This window comes from Nylanderia fulva, unplaced genomic scaffold (assembly GCF_048542155.1).
Source record: "Nylanderia fulva isolate GAGA-0341 unplaced genomic scaffold, ASM4854215v1 Scaffold48, whole genome shotgun sequence".
Taxonomy (NCBI): Eukaryota; Metazoa; Arthropoda; class Insecta; order Hymenoptera; family Formicidae; genus Nylanderia; species Nylanderia fulva.
Window position 1 is genome coordinate 1,385,768 of NW_028190565.1, and position 23,205 is coordinate 1,408,972.

General features: G+C 30.2%; 3 protein-coding genes across 6 annotated transcripts; 1 reads left to right on the top strand and 2 right to left on the bottom strand.

The window, feature by feature from the left end:
* Positions 1 to 1,275: 1,275 nt before the first annotated feature.
* Positions 1,276 to 10,601, bottom strand: LOC114938790 (uncharacterized). 4 transcript variants are annotated; one of them, XM_029312868.2, is made up of 7 exons: positions 10,565 to 10,601; positions 7,203 to 7,422; positions 6,730 to 6,969; positions 4,906 to 4,992; positions 3,704 to 3,835; positions 3,252 to 3,403; positions 1,276 to 3,109 (listed from the first exon to the last, which is right to left on the bottom strand). In XM_029312868.2, the coding sequence occupies exons 2-7, from the start codon at positions 7,419 to 7,421 to the stop codon at positions 2,983 to 2,985; spliced, it is 957 nt and encodes a 318-aa protein (XP_029168701.1). In that variant the 5' UTR covers position 7,422; positions 10,565 to 10,601; the 3' UTR covers positions 1,276 to 2,982. The 4 variants fall into 4 exon arrangements, with proteins under 4 accessions (XP_029168701.1, XP_029168700.1, XP_029168703.1 ...); XM_029312867.2 differs by having other exon boundaries at positions 3,704 to 3,838; XM_029312870.2 differs by lacking the exon at positions 4,906 to 4,992.
* Positions 10,602 to 15,482: 4,881 nt separating this feature from the next.
* On the top strand, positions 15,483 to 16,892 carry LOC114938703 (proteasome subunit beta type-2). Its single transcript, XM_029312747.2, has 3 exons — positions 15,483 to 15,748; positions 16,192 to 16,548; positions 16,635 to 16,892. Exons 1-3 carry the CDS (start codon positions 15,658 to 15,660, stop codon positions 16,808 to 16,810), a joined length of 624 nt encoding a protein of 207 aa, XP_029168580.1. The 5' UTR covers positions 15,483 to 15,657; the 3' UTR covers positions 16,811 to 16,892.
* Positions 16,893 to 17,352: 460 nt separating this feature from the next.
* LOC114938702 (signal peptide peptidase) lies at positions 17,353 to 20,351 on the bottom strand. Its single transcript, XM_029312746.2, has 6 exons — positions 20,107 to 20,351; positions 19,674 to 19,784; positions 19,502 to 19,584; positions 19,188 to 19,362; positions 18,558 to 19,051; positions 17,353 to 18,459 (listed from the first exon to the last, which is right to left on the bottom strand). Exons 1-6 carry the CDS (start codon positions 20,296 to 20,298, stop codon positions 18,378 to 18,380), a joined length of 1,137 nt encoding a protein of 378 aa, XP_029168579.2. The 5' UTR covers positions 20,299 to 20,351; the 3' UTR covers positions 17,353 to 18,377.
* Between the last annotated feature and the right edge of the window lie 2,854 nt (positions 20,352 to 23,205).

Sequence of the window (23,205 nt, forward strand, 5' to 3'; positions counted from 1 at the left end):
GATTAACTATATATAGATGTATCCCTTATTTTTCTCGACATTGCACTCTCAATGCGTACGCACACACACATATACACAGAGGATAATCCATTATTGGTGTTACATCAATGTTTAATAAAAATTTTTTGATTAATTTGAAATTAATTCCTTTACAATGTTGAATAATCTAACCAACAGATTATGAATGCGCTGACCTTTATAATGCGTATTTGTAATCGTTTTTATATCTATTATAAGTATATCCCTTGTAGAAATTTATCACTAGTAACGCCAATTAATCACTTATTTCGAGTACTTAAAATACTGATATACAGTAATTTAAGTACTCGAAATAAGTGATAAATTGGCGTTACTAGTGATAAATTTCTATAAGGGATGTATATATATATAGTATACATTATACATATACAAAAGATTTCAGCTATTATAGATAAATTATTTGGTGAAGGAAAAGAATAAATTATTTATTTCTAAGTATAAAAACCGTTTATATATTTATTAAAATACGATAATTGAATAGCACATACATACACAATTTATATATCGCCTATGCCATAATAATCAGCCTATTATTCATATTACGAAATAAGAGAAATAACGAAAAGTTAATTTTATTGTATGCTATATATGTATATATATATATATAATTAATGTAAAGAAAACACGTTATTTGTAAGAAAAAATACGTACCTGCCTAGTATAGCAAACTTTTTTATACAAACTATTTTTTTTATAAATAACTGTATGTTTTCTTTACACTTATATATAGATTCTTTTCATTATTTTATGCATAACAATATTGAGATAGATCGACAAAAAATTAACATTTTTATGAGATATTTCACAGTCTTACCTTATATAAAAAAATTTAAGCAGTTTTATTTAAAAAAACAAATAACTTTCAAATGTCCTTTAAAATCGTCCTTTAGAAAAAAGTTTTTTTTTTTTTTTCAGTAGCGTCAACTTCTTTCCCCCTCGAAATCTTACAACTTTTATATATATTTAACATTTTTTTGTAAAAGATTTAGGAAAAAATATTTTAGGTGGAACATTAAAATAGTTCACCCTGTGTGTGTGTGTGTGTGTGTATACACACACAGACACACACATGCACATATACATAAAATCTATATACAGGAGCTAGTAAATATAGTGATGGATGCTAAAAGAAAAAAAATATATAATTAACATCCTGAGATATTAACATATACATACGTAAATAGGGAAGGTCATTCGTAATGAGACACATTCAATCACACTATCATTGATAAAATGTTCATTTTGCAAAGTTTATATTTCGAAAACAGTACCAAATACACATTTTTCTCATTTGAGCAAAAATTAGTCAAACATTGTCAGTCAATAATTTCTAATTATGCTTTTTACTTTCTTTTTCTCACATCTTTGATTTTTATATGTGAGATAGATAAAAATAAATTTTATTTTGTAAATGTCTAAATAAAATAAAAAAGGCAATAATTTATTTAATAATTTAAAAATTGAAATAAATTTTCGTCATCTTTTAATTAATTGGAAGAATAAATTTTTTGCCAGAATATATTTTATAAATAATATCGCCTAAGGTTAATCTTTTTTTTTCTAGCAAATGATAGCAATACTTGAACGAAGCTCATCAAACACATCAAATTTGCCGATCCTGTTTTTCCAACAGCTCTAAGCGCGTCTTCTTCCCTTCTCTCTCTCTCTCTCTCTCTCTCTCTCTCTCTGTTTCTAAAAATCTTATTATTGATGTAATATACTATATACTTTATATACATACCGTTACATTTAACATTAAATATATACGGTATGTAAACAATCTTGATAGAGCTTGTGTAATTTCCGTGAATTAAACTTTCGAGGCTATAGAAACATGGAAATTACAACACTGCAACTGGCGTAAAATTTTTTTTTCTGTACTTGTAACATCGAAAATGAAATTTGCGACAAACTCGCGTTCCGGTCTTGTGACAACAATTTGACCAACCTTTTCTATCGCGCATATATCATATTTTGGAGAAAAATGCATCGTATTTCAGATGTCGAACAAAATCATATATCTTATGTATATGTATTAGAAATTTGAAAGACTGACAATTATAGTCATTCTATTATATGTATTTCTAGATAGATAGAGATAGATTGTCAAAAAATACCGGAAATCGCTGCAAATCTTTTAAACAAGTACGCACTTACACATTACTATACAACTTATATGTATATAATACGCTCAATAAATAGAAATAAATATATAATTATATAATTGACGCATGGCGAAACTTGGGCATTGATATACGAGACAATAGACTTGTAAATGTATAGATAGACCCCAACCAATATTGAAAGATTTCATTAGAAACCGCACAGTGGATTATCGAAAATTTTCCGAAAGTTTTATCTCATTTTTCGCGAGACAAATTTTTACAAGATTAAACTCTATCGAATGCTTGATTTATTTGCGACGCCAAAGTCACACCGACTTATCGGAATTATACAAATTGCATTATTTAGTACGTACACGTGCGCCGAATTTGCTGCCTCGAAAAAAAATGATCAGTCGTGAGTTGTCGAGCTGGCAAAATTCCATGTGAATCTCCTAGCTTGGCATATTTTCTAAATGCATGTCCGCGCACAGTCAAGTCGATTAAACTTCTCTAGCGTAGGATATACTAGAAATCTTATCGATTGTTTATGTCGAGTGCTTGACACATAAACAAAATGTTTGAACATTCGAGAACTCTAAAAAGACGTGTTCCAATCTTCAAGATGTCTTTTGAGAATACTTTAGAGATTTTTGATGTCGTTTGGTTGTCTGTAACGTAAATCGTAAATAGAGTTGCGTTTCTCGCATCATTCTCTATCATCGAGGCGAAATGTTCCAATTAGAGATATCTGATAAAAAAATTCGATCGGCAAAGAGATTTTGCAGAATCTAATTGTAAGCTACACTCGATGAAACGTACGCCGCACGAATGGACGCGCTCATACGGCATTGCAATCCATGAAGAGAGTTCTACAGTCCTCGCCCGTGCGACCGCGACGTCCTGCTTCGTAAAGAACCTCGAAACCGACGCCGCTCTGCCTCTGCAGGAGATAGCTTGTCGCGTACCTGCGGAAATGATATATGTTCAATTTCGAACTAATTGTACAGAAAATTATCGAAATTGTTCGAATTCGAGTCACTAGACAATTATTCAATTATATACTTGATTTAATGAAGATTATGAGTTTAATAAGGCTAAAACACTTACGATCCAAGCTGGCAGAAGATTGACGATGGGCCTTGCGTGTCAGCGATGCACTCTGCGCTGGCCTCGCAAAGAGCTCTCTCGGCGCATCCGCGTTGACCTTCCTCCTCGACACGTCCTACGTAGCTAAACGACTTGACAGATCTCATGTAGCCCTATAGCGAATCAAACCAATTACAAACACATATATGAGATATATATATATATATATATATATATATGTGTGTGTGTGTGTGTGTGTGTATTATACTTTCGTCTCTATAGGTCAAATAATAAATGTCTTCTTCCTTCGTCCTTATATAAACGCACTTTTCGAAATATTTTAAATAGTTGTAATAATATCAATAAATATATAATAATGTGCAATATAAATATAATTATTATATATAATAAAATATAATTATAAATATAAATATAATTGCAATATAAATATTTTTATTTAATAATATTTTTACCTTTAGCATAGAGATCGATGCTATCGCAGCTTCGGAAATGGTGTCGCGCCTCCCGAGTGAACGAGCTGTCAAGGAACGATGAGAGAATGATGTCTTCAGGGCGTCTAGCAGGTTGATGACTATGCTGATAAACTGCTTAATAACACGATAAGCAATAAAGATATAAGCGAATTTATTCACAGAGACATGTACTTTGAAGAAAAAATATATATGGTCTAAATAGCACGGTGCAGATTTCACGTATATATGTGTAAAATTAATTTATATTGTTAAATATATTATAATTACATATTATAATTACAATTATAGTTACCTTATACAATTAAATTGAAGTGTGGTCAAGTTTTAATAGATAATTATGAAACAGTATTTTATAATTTATATAGATTTTGTAATTCTTTGTAGTTTTTTGTAGTTTTTTTTTAAGTGTAAATCAGTGTAAAAGCATGTTAATTAAATTAATGTTGTCTAAAATTCTTTATACATGATTTCTTTTTCTCAAATTATATATATATAGTATATACAGGGTGTTAAAAAAAAGGGTAAAATATTTTAAGATTTAGTATCAACCATAAAAACAAATCGAAAAGTCTTAATAAACACAAGTCCGCAAATAAACCGTTTTTAAGATATTTTTAATTTAATTTTTTTATATTTTTTTATAATTTATGCAGAAAAATAAGTTGGTGTTTTATCTTATCTTAAAGAAGATACTCAAAATGACCTTCTTTCATGTCTATGCAGACCCTGCATTTTCGTAAAATGCGAACATATCTCAAAAACGGTTTATTTGCGGACTCATGTTTATTAAGACTTCTCGACTTGTTTTTAGGCGTACTAAATCCCCTTAAAATATTTTACCCTTTTTTTAACACCCTGTATAGTGTATATATATATATATATATATATAGTTATATATGTTAATATTATACAAAACGGGTTGTGATGGGGATTAACACATCAAGCATCTTTTAAAAAGCGATGATTTAACAATAATGTACACAAATTGATTAGTAAATGCTACGACAAAAACATAGTAAAACTAATTCAATTTCTCCAATTCAACATTCTCGATCAACCAAGCATATGTATATGTGTATAGGGCACGCATTTGTATCTATAGTTTTCGCCAAAGCAAGATGAAGAATTTTAATCTTTCAACTTTTGTCATTGAATTTTCTCATTCATAAATTCGTACTAACCTCGGAAGCATTTTTCGCCATTACTGCAATCTGTTCGGGATTTCTGCCCTGTCCTAGAAATGCGCCCAGCACCGCAGTCAAAATTTCCTAAACAACCGACACCAGCCATGTGCGCTAAGTCTATAGATCGACAATTATTTACAAGAGAAGTGAAAGAAAAGAAAAGAGAGAGAAAGAGAGAGAGAGAGAAGTTTGTTGATGCAAAGGTCGTGTTTGAATATTTAATTTATTCTAAATAAGTAAGTTAAAAATGACTGGAAGAGAAGTGCGCATAAGCGAAAACGCTGTCTTGAAAGAAAAGATACATTTATATAAGTTTTACTGTCTTAAAGACAATTATAATATCTTATAATGTTATTAAATGATCAGAAATTAGTTATTAATATGTAATCAACAAAATTTGAAAATAATTACAATTCAACTAATATGTGTTGAGAAAGCTGTACTTAGCTCTGTGTGTGAAATTTCTTATTTTCTGAGATTAAGTTTCAAGCTTTTTTTTTTGCTTTTTCTTTCAATCATTCTTGATTATTCCCGCAAATGTCAAGAGTGAAATATATGTTCATCAAAATGTGGTGAAACGCCAACAAATTTCTATGGCTGTGAGACAAATTAAATTGTGTAGAAAACGTAAAGATGGTGTAACTCAAATGCGTGAAAATATAATGATTCGTTCACAATCACAATTATTTAACACATTCTCCTTCTCTTCTCTAATTATTGTACAACATAGTTCATGACTGTAAGCGCAGCCGTGCGTATTTCCTAATTTCTATTTAGTGCCAAATTTAACTTGTTTCTGTATTGTTTCTGTATTTTTGTATTTAACTTGTTTGTTATAGCTATAAACTACATATATGAATACAAGACTGTTTTCCTTTCTCTCAATAATAATAATCAATATTATAGAATATTAAAAAATATTAAAACGAATAATTAATTAAAATTAGAATATTAAAAAAATTAATTATTATAAGTAAAACAATGATAATCTGTAATATATTTGAATTGAGATAAATTATTTATAAATAAAAACAATTTTTTTATTTCTTAAAATAATATAGATATATGCAGACAACTCTATATGCGGTACAATATCCTGAGTTGCTTATTTACTTTACATATGAATCCGATTCTGATGTCATTTAGATTTTCTTGTCACATAGAGGAAAGAAAAATTGTCTTTCACGATAAAAACATTCAACGTGTCAGATATATAATTTATATTCAATTTAAATCTCATATCATAATTAAGAACTATATATAAGAGCCGCTGTACGAGCCACGAAATATATTTTGCTTCGACATTGCTAAGACATTGAGAAACAATCTCATATTTGAGATATGAATTCCTCGGTACTCTTTATTCCCCGAAAAAATTGGCTGAATCGGATCGATATATTTTTCTCATCTACATCGCTTTAGGGGAATAAAGGGTACCGAGGAATTCATATCTCAAATATGAGATTGTTCCTCAATGTCTTAACAATATCTAAGCAAAATATATTTCGTGGCTCGTACAGCGACTCTTATAGTTCTTATAGTTATGATTTCATTTGGCGAGCCGGCCTTTAACGATATTTTAATGTTATTAAATCTCATATGTTTTGCAAAATCTTTTCGTATTTAACTATTAATTATAATATATTGTTAATAGCAAATTATAATCCATAGTAACTGAAGATAGTAGTTGATTCGATGAATAGCCGAAACATGACATAATTTATGCTCTGATTCGCATTATTGACATGATCAATCTCGCGAGAAAATGCTTGAAAACTGAAATGGTCGAACATATAGCGCATCATAGTTATTTTCACTTACCTGCATAGGACTACTCTGATTGTCCACCTTGTCGATACCATCCACCGGCTGCTGGGGTCCACCTAATAGTGCCGTGAGAACCCTAAGACCTACAGAGAGCAAGTTGGTCCACGGACTCGTAGTTGCACCATCATCTATTTCGTTCTTGCTAGGTCCGGTCGCACCACCGGTCTGACCCAGCAGCATTTGCATCAGCATACCCAGCATATTGGACCATGAAAAACCGCTACTGCTACCTTCCTGTATGCGTGACAACCGAAGGATACGATATATTATAGTTATAGTAATGGAAAGAAAAACGAATTAGCTTAAAGTTTAGTCTATTATAGAACCGTATAATCTATTAGAAACGTAAAGATCAGACGATATAGTCTATCCTCTCGAGCACTATACAGATATAATACAATAAATATGCGTGTAAAATTATAATATTAATTTAATTAAATACGTAAATGCAATTTTGTATTATTTACTTGAATTTGATTAGTACTAATGTCTTCGAGATCATCGAGTGCCACTTTTTTCATCGCGTTTGGCTTTTCAGCGAATTTTCTATCCCCTCTGACTTGTTGTTGTTGTTGTTGGTACTCTTGTGGATATTGCTGAGTGTACTGAGGATGCTGCGGTAAAGCTGCAGCTTGTCCCAGAACAAGCGCGATCAAACACAAAGATGCGTATTCCTTGTACGACATTCTATGACAAAAATACATTGTTATAATTTGATGTATACATATATGGTAATTTGAAAGGATTTATTATGTTTAAAATTATCTCTATTTTCTTCTTTTCCCAGAAGAATTCTTTGTTATAACGTATATCCATAAGAAAGAGAATAATAAAACGTATTTAAAAATATATATTTCTTATATCTTTAACTGAAAAGAAGCTTATATTATGTAGCGTAGCTAATCTGTAAAGATTATAATATCTATACATATACATATATGTATATGTCAAGAGACTTAAAATTACAAAATTACACGTTACTTTTTTCAGTTGCTTATACCTGTCGTATATGCCACGATTATCGTGAATTATATAATTACGTATATATATGGACATTATTTTTGTGCATCTCTATTCATAAAGTATGCGCGCGTGTGTGTGTTATGTATAACTTTTAAAAGTTAAAGTGATTAAAAGCTTGGCTTTGAAGACACGGAAGAGAAAGATGCGCGATCACTCGCAGAAACGAAAGTATGCCACAACAACTGACACGAAACGATGATTCGAATAATTTAAAGTTGAATTAAAAATGAGTAATATGATTGATCCAAAGTTCATTTTTTCATTTTTTTTTACAAATATTTCTATACAAAAATTTCTACAAAACTGATGGAAATATTTTTTGATATTATTAGAGCGTATAACAACATTTTTCTTAAAGAAAAACAAAATGCAGAATTTGTAGAGATACAATTCTATATTTAAAAATAATGAGAAAAATCTATATTTACTTAATATATTATACTTTGAAAAAAATGCTTACGTACTTTACCTATATCTATACTTTTTTCATAAAATTTTATTTAAAAAAATTGAATTAGTCTCGAAATTTCCGAAACGTTTTGAAATAAAGACATGTAGTATACCTCTAATGTCTTCGAAATAATTTAATTTCCTGTGTGTATATAGATATATATGTATATACTACTTTTGTTTTATTTGTGTTTTACTTGTGTTTTAAAGATATAATTTAATTATAGTGCGCCATCTTGCGTGCGTGTGTGTGTGTGTGTATTGTATTATTATGTTTGACATTATTCATATTTATATTTACAATTCGATACATCGAATTATAGGATTTAAATCTTACAGGTTTCGCGCGATTTTCCTTCTCGTTTATTTTATAAAATATATATTACAAAATTCAACACAAATCGTAATCTTCATCTTGATTGCGCGAAATAATGATGGACGGAAGTAAATGAAATCAGTATATATATGTTGCGGATACAAGTTGTGAACACGATGCTGCTAAAAGTATGTCATCGTGGTTAAGGTCGCTTTGACCGCGAACATACCACCCGATTACTCGTTAGCCCACTTCCCGGCGATGCTGGTTTGTTGAACCCGATGGATACCGTTATTCTAAAAGGCGGTCACGACCTACTGTCGATCGCTGGCGGGTGACCAGTTCTCGTGCCCGCGAAAAAATAAATGAAGGAAAGCAACAGGAGAGAAAGAAGTCCCGGTATGTTGGTTTCATGAGATTAAGACAATAAGAATTGATCAAATCGAACAAACACCATTCGATATATAAATATTTTCGAACGTTTTACGATTTTTCACTTTTTTATAATAATACAATTAAAAAATTCTACATGTATTCTATATATGTTAAAACAGATCACTCATAATAAATGTCTTTATTGATTTTTATCGTGTAACGTTTAAATCGAATTATTATTTAAGACAACAGGCAGGTCAATTCTAATTTTTACAAAATATTCCCTATTCGTAATTTTTGAGAATAAATTTGAAAATTTGATGTGTAAACATAGAATAACGCAAATAGTGAAATAAACAATGTGTTAAGAAGAATGATTAAAATAAAAACGTAATGAAAATGACAACTTTAAAAATCAAGTAACAATTTTAAAAACAATAAAATATGTGTTATATATATATATATATATATATATATACACACATATATATATATATATATATATATATATATAAAATAAAGAGAGAGAAAGAGGGGGGAGAAAGGGAGAGAGAGAAAGAGACTCTCACCAATGGCGACAAATGCGGCGTGCCTTCTAAAAACGGTACATGCCACGGTGAAAAAATCACAAACGAGTTTCTAACTGTATCCTTACATCTGACGATAGCATTTTCTACTTGTGATAAAAGGATATAAAAAAATAAAAAACATTTTACGAGGTTATCATGACATGATTCTAATTGCACTGTCTGAATGATGATATTTTATATTTTAATAAAATCGAAAAAAATTATTGCTATAAATAAAGATTATACATGATGTGCTTGTGTGGGTGTATGTGTGTAATAACTTAGATGAAAAATGCCTAAAGCTATTTAAATATTATATATATATATATATAAATTATAAATTAGGCGTTCTCTCTTTCTCTCTTTCTCATTAATATTTGCAAAACAAAGATAATTATATGGTAAAAATGTATTTTTAAACTGAGTAAGATTTGATAAGTGATAAAATTCGTAATAATAATAAATATACATATATATATATATATATATATATGTAAAATATGTAAAGTATATAAGTAAAATATGTAATATAATAAATAAAATTATACTTTATAAGTTTATATTCTATAATAATAAATAAAATACACTAACACATTGAGAAAAATTTAGCAAAATTATTAATATTTGTTTAAATAAATATTATTTTTGTTTAGAAAAAGTATCTAGATTATTTATAAAATCATTATAAGAGTTGTATATATATATATATATATATATAGAATGAAATTTTTGTGTAATAATAATTAAATTAAATATGTAATTAATAATATAAACACACAACTCCAATAACAAATAATTAATTAATAGATTTAAGATTATACATATTTACACAAAATAATATTGAATAAAACAGGTATTGACAATGTATGCCTGCGTTATAATATATTTGTAATTAATAATATATAATTGTGAATTAATCATCAATTTTATTATACTTAAATATTTTATAAAATTACATCAATTTACAGATTATAAAGTAGCTTTATTGAAGCTTTGTTTAATTTGAAATAGTATTCAAAAAATTCGAGAAATAATTTTTTCCTAATTGAATAAAACCCGAGTCGCGAAAGCAATGAAAATAAGCTATGTTACTCACTTAGTTTACTTTCCGGCAGACTTCCGTGACACTGACTCTCAGTTCTGAAGATGAAATTCTTTGCGGGGTCTTCTATATAGCTTGCGAGTTTATGTGGGGGTAAACCGTTCGGCCAATGACCACTCATCTTTGCTACCATTTTCAATGAAACTATCCAATCTGGCGCTGACTGGTGAAGATTTCAAAAGGTCGTTTACTTAAGGGAATTTTTCGTAATCACTTTGCGATGGAGAAGAAAAGACATTAACGGCCTTACAAAAAAAAAAAAAAAAAAATACAGTCCGAAATTTTCTTGCGCTGCAATAGTTTTCGACATACATATATATGTGTGTGTGTGTGTCTTTTATTTATAATTTCCTTTTGTAACAATTGTCAACGTTTATAATACGCTTAGCAATTTATATTAATACACGTTTCGTGCGTTGCATTTGTCATTCAGTCTTATCTTAAAATTTATTATCTTAGATTATTATTCTAATATTTATTTTGTGTTTATAGTAAAAATACATAAAGATGCACAAAAAAGTTAATAGGCTCTTAGTCTTTTATTAATGTGTCACGAATTATGATGTCAGAAGAGAGAAATCATATGCATTTTTTTTGCAAAATAAATAATTTTTGTACTTTTTGGTCATAAATTATTACCTGTTAGATATAATGTAGATTAGTAAGATAAAACTTTTTCTTTTTAATCTGTAAATAAATAAATAGCTATATCAGTGGCTGCGTTAAAAAAAATTATTTATTTGTTATGTATTTTGCATAATAAAAAATGAATATAATTTCTAGCTTTTCTGACGTCATGATACAATAGAGTTGCAGTGGGAACGCATAGAAATCTTTAATAATTTAATAGTTAACTGTAATAATTAAATTATAAGTGTTATATATATATATATATATATATATATATTATATATATATATATATTGTCATTAATATGTCTAAATTTTAAACAAATAAATTTTTTATTTTTTTCTTTAACCCATATATCTTTTCCAGTTGATACCACTTCGTAGCTCCTCGTAGTTCCTCTTTGATTATAATCTGAGATAATTTTATTTATCGTTTAATTCGTGCATTGAGTATAGAAAAGAATAGCAAAGTTGGAATTATTTAATTTTTAAATAATTAGTTTATTAGATGTTTATATTATCTGGGCATTTGAGTAAAACAAGACATTTTTTAATTTTTGACGTTTTATTAATTTTTGTTGTATTCACATTTATTCTTGCTTCATTCTTGTATAGTCTTCTATATTTGTTTTTGCGCACATAATATTATATATTATTTTCTTTTCGTTCACGATTATACCGAGATAGTAATAATAATCCAAGCAATTGAGTAATGTAAATCAGTGCATATTGATAGCGAATGGAAAAAGCGTTGGCAATTCATTGTAACTGTTTCAGTAGCGGGATGCTGCATTGATTCTTCTTATTAGGAGGATCTCGCTAATCACAGATCATGCCTGTAGCAGCTGGCTACCGCCCTTCACCCCTCTTCTATCTTTGCACTTGTTGGCATAGTTCATCGTAGCAAGTTCAGTGAACGTATTACGAGTCGCGAATGGATCCGAGCGTAACGGAATCGACGGACGACCTTCGCGAAGGAAATTACGCGTTATCGATAATTCGATGGGATGCAGCAGTGCAATGATTACCCAATATTCCGAAAGATACGAGATATTGCGCCACAGGTCGGAATGACTATATACAGTGTGCAATTAATATAAGTGCCGAAAACAATTTTTCGATACTTGTATATATATTAATTACTTTTTATCTATATTTACTTATTTAATATCTATAAATTCATTTTGTGAAATGTATATTTTACACACACACACACACACACATATATATATATATTTAGAGGAAACAAACTTTTTTGTCATTATTAAAATAAATTTGTCTAAAAATTATTATTAAAATAAATTATACCATTATAAAATTCTGAATCATTACTCGCTATATATTGAAGTAATTATATAATATATAACAATTGCCAGCGTTGAAAGTGGTAAATGTTGTTCAACATTAACGAGCGAATTCGCGATTGTATTTGTACATTAATGTTGGCCAGAATTTACTCATGACTCACATCATTAATGCACAAATGCATTATAGATAGAAACGCATTAAAGAAGCACGCTTGCATGTCCGCAACATGCTCTGTTTACGTGCGGTGGGCTATCCTTATTTAGGCGAGTTTGTAGGCTAACAATAAAGTATTATTTTCCCAAAATATGTTCGTCTTTGCGGTTGAATGCGTTATGCGATGTGTCACACGCAATCAATCATGACAAGAAGTATATAGAAAATTAGATAATATATAACGTGACAATTTGTTCTCAATTTTTCTAATAATATGTACTTCATCATTAATAATTAGATACGTCAACTTAATAAAAATGCGTATTAAAAATGATTAGAGATTAACTGTGAGAAATATAGTTTATAATTATAATTATATTTTGAAAAATACTCTTCATTATTTGTTTATAATTACATAAAGGAGGGGAATTTTGTAATTTTTTGTCCAGAGAAGATTAATATATATATATATATATATATTTATCAGAGGAAAATTGTCTTCACGAATGAACATAAACAAATCTAATTATTAATATATATATATATATATATATATATATGCATATTTTTATATGTATATATCCTTGCGTAGAAATTTGTCACTAGTAACGTAAATTAATCATTTATTTTGAGTACTTAAAATACTGATATACAGTAATTTAAGTACTCGAAATAAGTGATAAATTAGAGTTACTAGTGATAAGTTTCTATACGGGTATTTAATAATTATTTCATCAATATATATTTCACATATATATTTTATACATTATATATAAATATATATATATATATGTTAAAATTATTACATAATTTAAGTTTAAATAATATATAGGACTGTTCATCATATGAATGTTCAAAGATGAAAATAAAAGGATCCGTGTACACACAAATAATGCATGATTTTCTACACGCATTCCTTTTTCTGTGTGTCTCGGCGAAAACAGCGGGCACAAGAGTAGCCACTACAGCTATTCGACACAGAAAACCTTAGTTATGTAGCGGGATCGGCACGTGGCGGGCGGATTTACATTCATAAATGTATACATATATGTTGACTGACACGACCGACTATATGCGATGACGATCGCACTTTGATATACGCGATTAAGGCTGTGGACGCACAGTATCGACTTTTTGCTTCTATTTTAAAATAAAGATAAATAATTAATGCGTGAGAGTTTTTTGTGTATCTTACGTATATATATTTGTAGCGCGGATGATTTACTGTCTACCTGTATAATCGCCTGTAATATATATGTGCGAGTCCTCGACAAAACTGTTTAATCAATAAAAAAATCGTTGATGTTGCTCGACATATCGATTAAACATATAGTATATATTTTTGTCAGCGTTAAACTTTTACTAACAAAATATATAGATATGAGGTGATTATATATAATATAGATATATGATATATATGATAAAATGATTTCAACTTTATAATAATACATGAATATATACTTTTTAGAATATCCTAGAAGTTATAAAGAAAAAAAGACTGATCATTTTATTAGCATTTTAAAATAATGCTTATATAATATACATATAATTATAAACCGAGTTAACTCGCAAAATTGAACAATATATATCGCATTTCGATACATCGGAAAACTCGGACATAAAAGACTTTCGGCCGGGTTCATAAGGCTGGATCTACAATAGGTGTAGTAAACTGAAGTAAACTCTAAGCTTTAAGAAATTCACGAATCACAGTCAAGAATGAGGGGAATAATCAACTGTGATTAATCAATTTCTTAAAGCTTAGAGCTATTGTAGACCCGGCCTAATAGATAATTCAAGCCCTAATTATAATGTTAATTTCTTAAGGTTTATGCAGGATTTACCCTGCGTCCGATATCCGACGTATGACATATCCGACATCTAATAATAAAAGATGAGTCTCTATAATTATAGCAAAGTCTGTAGAAATCAAATTTTCTTCGGATCCAGAGTGAATCCTGCATTAGGATTTGAATTACCTTGTGGATTTGATCTTAAGCCCCTTGCACAATGCCAGGCAACAGACAATAGAAACAGAAAATATCCACCTAGAAATAGAAATCCTAGAAATAGAAAATAGGAGCAGAGAATAATATCTATCTTTTTTTCCGAATGATGAATATTTTTTATTTCTTATTTCTATATATTATGCCTCTGGCATTGTGCAAGGTCCTTTACATACATAAAACTTGTTCGGTGCGCGATTGACTATAAAATAGAAAATTCCTAGATGAGTCTCTATTGAAATTCTAAGAATTCTCTATATCTAATAATGGCCAATTATATGCTTCTTCTTCTTCTTTTTCTGTATGGCTGCTAAGGCATCTGGGGGATTCGCCTATATGCCACAATGTGCTTGTCAATTATATGCTATATCCAGATCATAGACATATAGAATTTATATAAGTTTATGATCCAGATAAACATTTTGTAGTGACAGTGATAAACGATTAGCGTATCAATTTTTTTATGCGCATGCGTTGGCTGTACGGCTACAAATATGGTGAACTGTCGTGTCGATATAATACTGTGGCGTTATGTGCTATATATACATATAATAAAGTATCTATAGTATATTAGAAAATGTGAACATTAGAAAAAATAATAGAGAATAAATGCAAAGAGTGGTAATTCTTATCTGCATTATATATATTATCTGAATTTATTTAATTAAAAAAACTTTACACGAAACGTTATCGTGATTTTTAATATTGTTCAAATTAAGCGCTTGTACAGCCTACAACATGGCTGACCGTCACGTGACCGAATATCGAATGCGGCTACATAAATGAAATCGACTATCGACTATACTGTCACTACTCACTTCTGTATACTGTATGTTCAGTTGCTGTAGTGATATACCGTGACGAGACAGTATAGTACGATTATTTCGTTATATCGAATATTGAAAGGTTAACTTGTCGTTTGCAGCGTGACAGGCACTTTCAGTGTTTACTGGTTATATCGGTTGAGACAGTACAAAACCGAATTGCAGAAATGGAGTGCTTGATTGGTATTCAATGCAAAGATTTCGTGCTGGTTGCAGCGGATATGACAACCACACAATCCATTATAGTTATGAAAAGCGGTAAAATATTTGTTATGTTTGTATGCTACTTTCAAGTAGAGTGTTAATTATTAATTATACATGACAGTATACGTAGTTAGTGATGCATTAACTTTTGTTACATTGCATATAGTGTGTATATAGACGTATTATTATAAAAAGGTTATATTAATACATACACACATATATTGTATTATACTGTGTGATTATACATTATATGATTGTTAAATTGTATAATAAAAAAATCACATGAATTATTCTATATATTATCATAGTACATTAAAGTATATAATAGTAAAACAATGTTATTTTTGCAGTTTTAATAATATATATATATATATATATATATATATATATATATATATATACACATTGCATTGTTAGGTTAAAAAAATTATAGTTAAACAATAATTTAATTATAATTGTACAAACCAATCTTTTAAATGGCACATGAAACATTTCAGACGAACACAAGATTCACAAGATCTCGGACAAGCTTGTTATGGCAATATCTGGAGAATCAGGTGATACGACACAATTTTCAGAGTATATTGGAAAAAATATTCAGTTATATAAGATGCGAAATGGCTATGAACTGTCTCCTAAGGCTGCAGCTTGTTTTACAAGAAGAAATCTGGCTGATTATCTTAGAAGTAGAACCCCATATTTTGTCAATATGCTACTGGCCGGATATGATGATGGTACGGGACCGGAATTGTACTTTATCGATTACTTAGCATCTTGTGTGAAGGTACCTTATGCAACTCACGGATACGGAGGCATGTTTTCTATGTCTGTCTTAGACAGATATTATAAATATGGTAAGTTGCATATACATATAAAATGTATAGAAATATGATTGCGAAAAAATTGCTCTCTATGAGATATTAATGAATAACTTTTGCAGATTGTACCGAAGAAGAGGCATATGTATTACTGAAGAAATGCGTTCGAGAAATTCAGAAGCGATTGATTGTTAATTTACCAAATTTCAAAGTTCAAAAGATATTCAAGGATGGAATTAAAGATATGCAGCCAATCACAGCTGAAAATTTGGCTGTAGAAAGTATTGCCAAAGCATGAAAAAGAAAATAAAAATGTTCTTTTATATTTCTATAATTGTAGTAAAAGATTTTCCATTATAAGAATAAAATGCCTAAATATATCATTTGTCGATAAGTTTGTCAATAACTTAGTATAATTACTTATTTGTTTTATCCCAGTTATGAAAATGAACTAGAATATTAAATTTCATCAATGTTTATAGACACGTACATATATATGTGCAATCATACTATTATGTGTGAAGAAATAATGAATAACAGTAGTTATACTTTCCATTTACATCAAAACTTGAATAAATCTCGCTTCTGTCTTTCTAACACATAGGTGTTGAAGAGATGAGATTAACCTGAGTTTTGATGTAAATGGAAAGCAACTAATATCTCACACAAACAATATAAGAGTGTAAAGTAGAAAATAATAAAATTAATTTTTATTACAAAAAAAATGTAACAGCAGATTTTGTAAGTTTTTTGTTGCCCTGAAGATATCAGATCGTTAGAACATATGTTGCACAGTATTATAAGTAATATTTGTAATACATAATTATGAATAAAACAAAGTTATAAGTACTATACTTTTTATTCATGAAAGTTACAATTTTTTTTAAACTTTTTTCAACAACTTAAAAAAAATTACACAATTTTAATAGATTTTTAATTTTTGTACATACATTACATTTACGAATAGAAAATGTGTTCACTAATAATAAATATCCATGTGATAGACATTTCGCAAATAAATAAGGATATTTGTATATGAATATAGCATAATTTTGTATTTTTTAATATTTTATTATGAATTTTTAAATATAAGGAAATCTCTTCACATATCTGTTTTATATTGATTTGTTTAATATATTGGAAAAAAGTCATTTTTACATTCACAATTCATGATTATCACTCACACATGGTCGTTAATCACAAAGATAAATTCTGAATAGAACGCTAATAGTAAAAATTATATATAACTGAAACTTAATTCTGAATTAGTTTTTAGAATGTAAAATGGACCGTAACATTCACAGACAGACTTTTGTATAGCAGTCTATTGTACACATTATTATGTAGAAAGTATAAAGCAACAGTTGGAAGTATTTTTATACAGAGTTTTATTATTTTATAATATATATTATAAAATAGTGAAACTCTGTATTACTTAGAATTTGATATCTTCCCGATATCAGTGCCTTTCCATTCAGTATCTCGGAACGTTTTCCATCGATACCATACATGAGTGATAACAATTTCTGATATATGCAAACGAAACGGCGAACCCTTGATTATTATTATAATTATATTTGCTACCGTTAAATTTGTTTTCGCGATCGAAACGATATATTCGCGAGTGTTAACTACTGTAAGACTCGTATTATCGTATTTATATATCTTGCAATTTATGTGTATGCACAGCACAGTTACAGGCTATTGTACTTCGCACAATGCGTGATTGTACGTTTTGAGCATGAACCGTGAATTCTTTTTTTTTATTTCTTATTTTCCATTTGTAAGAATTCGGAAAATTATAGCGCGGTAATAATGTCGCGGATTTAACATAATATTTTTGCGTTATTAATTAATATATTGTATTATTTATCCTTTTTTGCTTCTACTTGCGTTTGTTCCGATTGCTGCGTTCCATTTGTAGGTTGCGATGGATGATCTTCATATCTGAAACAGTGGAAAATGTTGCATATAAATATATGTATTTTAAATATAAGCAACAAATGTGACACAACAAATACATGGTAGAATGAAGAGATACTTACGAGAACAATGCCTTGAGATCTCCTTTGACTAATGCCAAGAGCAACGGCGTGCCTACACACGCGGGTACTAAATATAATAAAGCAGGTTGTGCGTGATCAAATAAGTGCATGATCATCATGGTGGCGAGTAATCCCATGAAGTATGCGAAGAACGTCGAATAGAAGTAGACATTTGTCTTCCTACTGAGACTGTTATCAAACCGCAGTAGTAACGCGATAAAGATACCAGGCAATACAATGTCACCCAATCCCAGCATGGTAAAATTGTCGGCGTTCAAGCCATTTTCTAAGAGATCTTGTGGAAAGACGAGTTTAATGGGTACTTCAAAGGATTTGGCAACTGTTACCATAACATCTGTACCAAATACCCAAAAGGCATCGTAAAATAAAAGACCACAGAGCAAAATGCATCCAGTCACAACATTGTTAAGATGTAATAATTCGACTCCATTTATAGCAAATGCTATACCAAATAAATTATTAGCTATCCAGTGCTGAAAAAGAAAGAACATAAAAATAAGGAAAAAAATATAAAATGTGTTAATTTAAAATATAATTTTTAATTATAAATGTATAAAATCTAAATAATGTATAAGATCTAAATTTAATTAGTATTCTTTTAACGCTTACCTTTTTTAAAAGATACCAAGCACCAACGAGCGAGCAGCAAATGAGACAAACAATGTCGTGTAGATTAAATTTGTAATTAATTATATGTTCTTCTTTATCATCCTTTCCTTTTGTAAATAAAATGTGATATTGTGTTTTTGGAATCGCTGCAGGTACCAACGATGAGATTAATGGGCTAAAATTTTGCAATTCTTGAAATTAATTATACTTAAATATCATGAATGTTTGAACAATAGAGACAAGCTCGATAATGAAATTATTACAAAGAATATTTAAGGTTTTCTAATTAGTTTTGGAAATTTTACTCAAATTACCTGGTAAGATGACACAATGCTAAAATGCCAAGGAAGAAAAAATATGCTGCCAATATCAAATTAACATATTCTTTTGCAAATACCTGGAAAATAATTTCAGGTAACATTTCATGATATTAAAATATAATAATTTTTATAGATACATACGTGTAATATCTTATGTAATAGTTACCTTATACAATATATACAAGCCAACTAATGTAACACTGGAGATTAGAGGAAACATAGCAGCCTCTCTACGGGACATGGTATCAGGTTGCTCGCCACTGGCTTTATACTGTTGCTGCAAAGAACAATACAACAAATTGAAAATATGAAAACGTTTATGATTACACTGACATACTTTTTTATATAATTACGAGTAATATATTCAATTCGTGTGGTTAATCGGCGTAGAATGAAACCACATTAATATTTACAGAAATGAATAATAATTAATTACAGTTTGAAATAAGAAATAACTAATCATTACAAATCTTAACGAAAAATTTAATTGTGGATTTTTGCTATATCTCTCTCTCTCTCTCTCATTGACGAAGGAACGAATAACGGAGAAATGTAATGAAAACGTGTGCGTTAAACATATGTCAAAGTACGTGGCTAACCTGCTGTTCCTTGTGATGTTTGACCGAACGATAGCTACCGAAAAAAATCGGTAAAATGGCCATAATAATGAGACTACCGTAAGCAATTGCTATTCCCTCGGGTGTCGATGGATCCCTTCCAGTTGACGCATTTCGATACTCGGTAAAATTTTCCGTCGCTTGTGCCGCAATTTCGTTCACCGTACTTGCCATCTTGAATTCGTAACACCACTGAGTCCTGAGTCTATGACTGTGTCAGTCAGGCGGACTATCGTACTTGCGCATGCGGGTTGAATGAATTATCAGTTTGACCATAGACTGAGGTCGATTTATAGAACGTATTCCCATATTTTGAAGCCCTATCATTAATTTCTCAATTAATTTGAATCAATAATCAATTAATAATAATAAAAATAATAATAATATAATAATAATATAATAATAATATAATAATAATAATAATTATTAATAATTATAACAATAATAATCATAATAATAATAATATTAATACATTTTTCCAAATATTAAGACCCAATGTACGAATTACTAATATGTTAGGTATTGACACATCATATTTCAATATTTTTTAAAATTATTAATTAAACTGCGAGGACCATTTATAAAGGACTTATTCCCATATTTTAAAGCCCGAATTTTCATTTTTTAATTAATTTCAATTATTTAAAGCAACAATTAATTATATCAAATTTTAGGACCCAATGTACGAAACATTACGTCAGATATCGACACGTAATCCTTCCCTATTTTTTTTTTTTTCATTATCAAACTGAGGGCGATTTACAGAACGTATTCCCATATTTTGAAGCTCGCTCTTTCATTTTTCAATAAGTTTGAGTTACTTAAAGCAATTATTACTTCTTTCAAATTTTATATAGGATTCAATATTCGAATTATTATGTTAGGTATAATGACACGTCGTATTTCAATATATTTTTTTTTATTAGCAAACTTAAAAGAATTTAAAGAACATATTGCCACATTTTAAAGCCCGATTATTTATTTTTTAAATAATTACAACTATTTAAAGCGATAATTAATTATTTCAAACTTTAAAACATAATGTACGAATCATTATGTAAGGTACTGACACGTCGTATTTCAATATTTTTTATTAAGAAACTGAAGACGATTTATAAAACGCATTGCGATATTTTAAAACGCGATCTTTCAATTTCTATTTAATGTCAATCATTTAAAACGATACTAAGCTTTTATTTATTTATTTTTTTTATTTTAAAACGTTAAATGTAATTATTAAGTTATTCATTTTAAAACCTTTATTTAGTTATCTTGAGTGAATGTAACTTGTTTTTTTTTCTAGAATTGTTATTATCGAATAAAGAACTAATGGTAAATAATAATTATTTTTTTTTCTTTTTTTTTAAGTGAAAATTGATATTGTTGAAAAATTTTGATTTTGTAACAATTAAAAAATCGAGTTAAATCTGAATCAAATTGACAACAATTTTAATAAGTAAATCAAATTAAAGAATAGTATCTTTAATTAAATAAAAGTTGTTGAAAACATCTTTAATCTTGTTGTAATTGTTAAAAAATATGTAAAATGTAGACGGTGAGAATATTTAAACAATAAGATGTGCGTGATCATGATTTAGCGATGCGCGGATCGATTGCGCGGGGAACGATTTCCTTGCGCGACGGTTCGATACAAAATGAGTTAGTCGCTCGGGATCAGCCGACATAATAACACGCGAATCTCCTTGACTTGTTTGTATCCTGTAAGATCGACCATCTCGTATTAAAGCCTTTATAACTGCTATTGAATCGAATTACTTATATATTTCCTGACACGCCGCTCCTAATTGAGGGAATTATTAGTTATAATAATTACCTTACCACAAAAATAAAATCTTAACCGTTATAAATAATTATAATGTTGAATAAAATAATAAAAAAAAAATACTTTGAATTAAATGACAATTCTTGTTGAATACTTCTTCAATTATGTAGTTTAAAAATTAATTGAACCGAGTACTAACCGTCATTTATTTTCAGCAAGTTAATCAATATTATGAACAAATATAATTTTTTTTTTTTTTAGTTAGAAAATTTGCCAAAACCAAACTTCGCCGTCCTGACCCCTGAGGGAGGGCCAGGAGGCTTCGTGATGGATTCCCGCCCTATCCCGAGGGATTTTCGGACGGGGGACCGACCTAAAACCTGACTGAAGCCCCTGGTCGTATGGGTATTATCCACCGCGGAACCGCTCACGCATAACTTCACGGTGGATACCCGACCGGCGTCCTGAAAAGGACACATCCCCCAAGAGGACACTACCGGTATTCCCCCCCCCCCTGGAGAGAACATTCCCTTGCCCAGAAAGGGCATCAAGGGGAGCCGGGCTACTAGCTCTCCCTGGACTTCCCAAAGTCGACGTGCAATGGGATCGGGGCTCTCACCCCTCTCCCTGCTAAACCCGGTCAGTGAGGTGACCATAGTCACCCATCCACATGGAAGACATTACAGAACGTTACAAAGACTAACAGTGCACAACATGTACACAATCACAATTGAACATAGTAAGGGCCACAGGCCCAGCCCTCAAAGGGGCCCACTACAAGGCACTGAGGCCAACCACAATGAAGATGAGAGAATGTTACTCCCACCTGTATACAAAAGACAACAAGACTAAACAACATAAACTTGGCGCGGGTGAGGAGGCCGCGGAGTCACCTTTCGGAAACCTCCCCGACACTCAATCACCCATTGCCGCTACCTACAGCAAACAACAACAACATAAACTTGGCGGGACAGGGAGACCACGGAGTCACCTTTCGGCATCCTCCCCGGAATCCCCCGCATCCATCGCTACCCACTACAACCAACAAATAAAGGACAAAACCAACACTAGACATCGGGGGCAAAACTGCAGCCCGGCACAGGAGAGTCATCTCGCAACGACCTCCCTCGCCCCCGGCTACAGTCCACCCCCACTTATCCCGGACTCGCAGAAGCCCCCCCATCAAAGCGACCCGAAGCCTGCGCGCGCTCGGCAGCAGGAGTGCCCTTTCGACGCCTCTTAGGAGGGACACGCGTCTTCGCGCACGCCGCCGAACCCATCCGGTGTCTCGCCAGTTT

Coding starts and splice junctions, on each gene's coding strand:
- LOC114938790 (XM_029312867.2), bottom strand. CDS start 7,421: ATGTCGTACAAGGAATACGCATCTTTGTGTTTGATCGCGCTTGTTCTG. Junction 4,993..6,729: donor ATCAGAGTAGTCCTATGCAG/GTAAGTGAAAAT, acceptor TCGGTTGTTTAG/GAAATTTTGACTGCGGTGCT. Junction 3,404..3,703: donor CATCGATCTCTATGCTAAAG/GTAAAAATATTA, acceptor GATTCGCTATAG/GGCTACATGAGATCTGTCAA.
- LOC114938702 (XM_029312746.2), bottom strand. CDS start 20,298: ATGGCAAGTACGGTGAACGAAATTGCGGCACAAGCGACGGAAAATTTT. Junction 19,585..19,673: donor GCTTGTATATATTGTATAAG/GTAACTATTACA, acceptor ATTATTTTCCAG/GTATTTGCAAAAGAATATGT. Junction 19,052..19,187: donor CTTGGTATCTTTTAAAAAAG/GTAAGCGTTAAA, acceptor TTTCTTTTTCAG/CACTGGATAGCTAATAATTT.
- LOC114938703 (XM_029312747.2), top strand. CDS start 15,658: ATGGAGTGCTTGATTGGTATTCAATGCAAAGATTTCGTGCTGGTTGCA. Junction 15,749..16,191: donor CATTATAGTTATGAAAAGCG/GTAAAATATTTG, acceptor GAAACATTTCAG/ACGAACACAAGATTCACAAG. Junction 16,549..16,634: donor AGACAGATATTATAAATATG/GTAAGTTGCATA, acceptor TAACTTTTGCAG/ATTGTACCGAAGAAGAGGCA.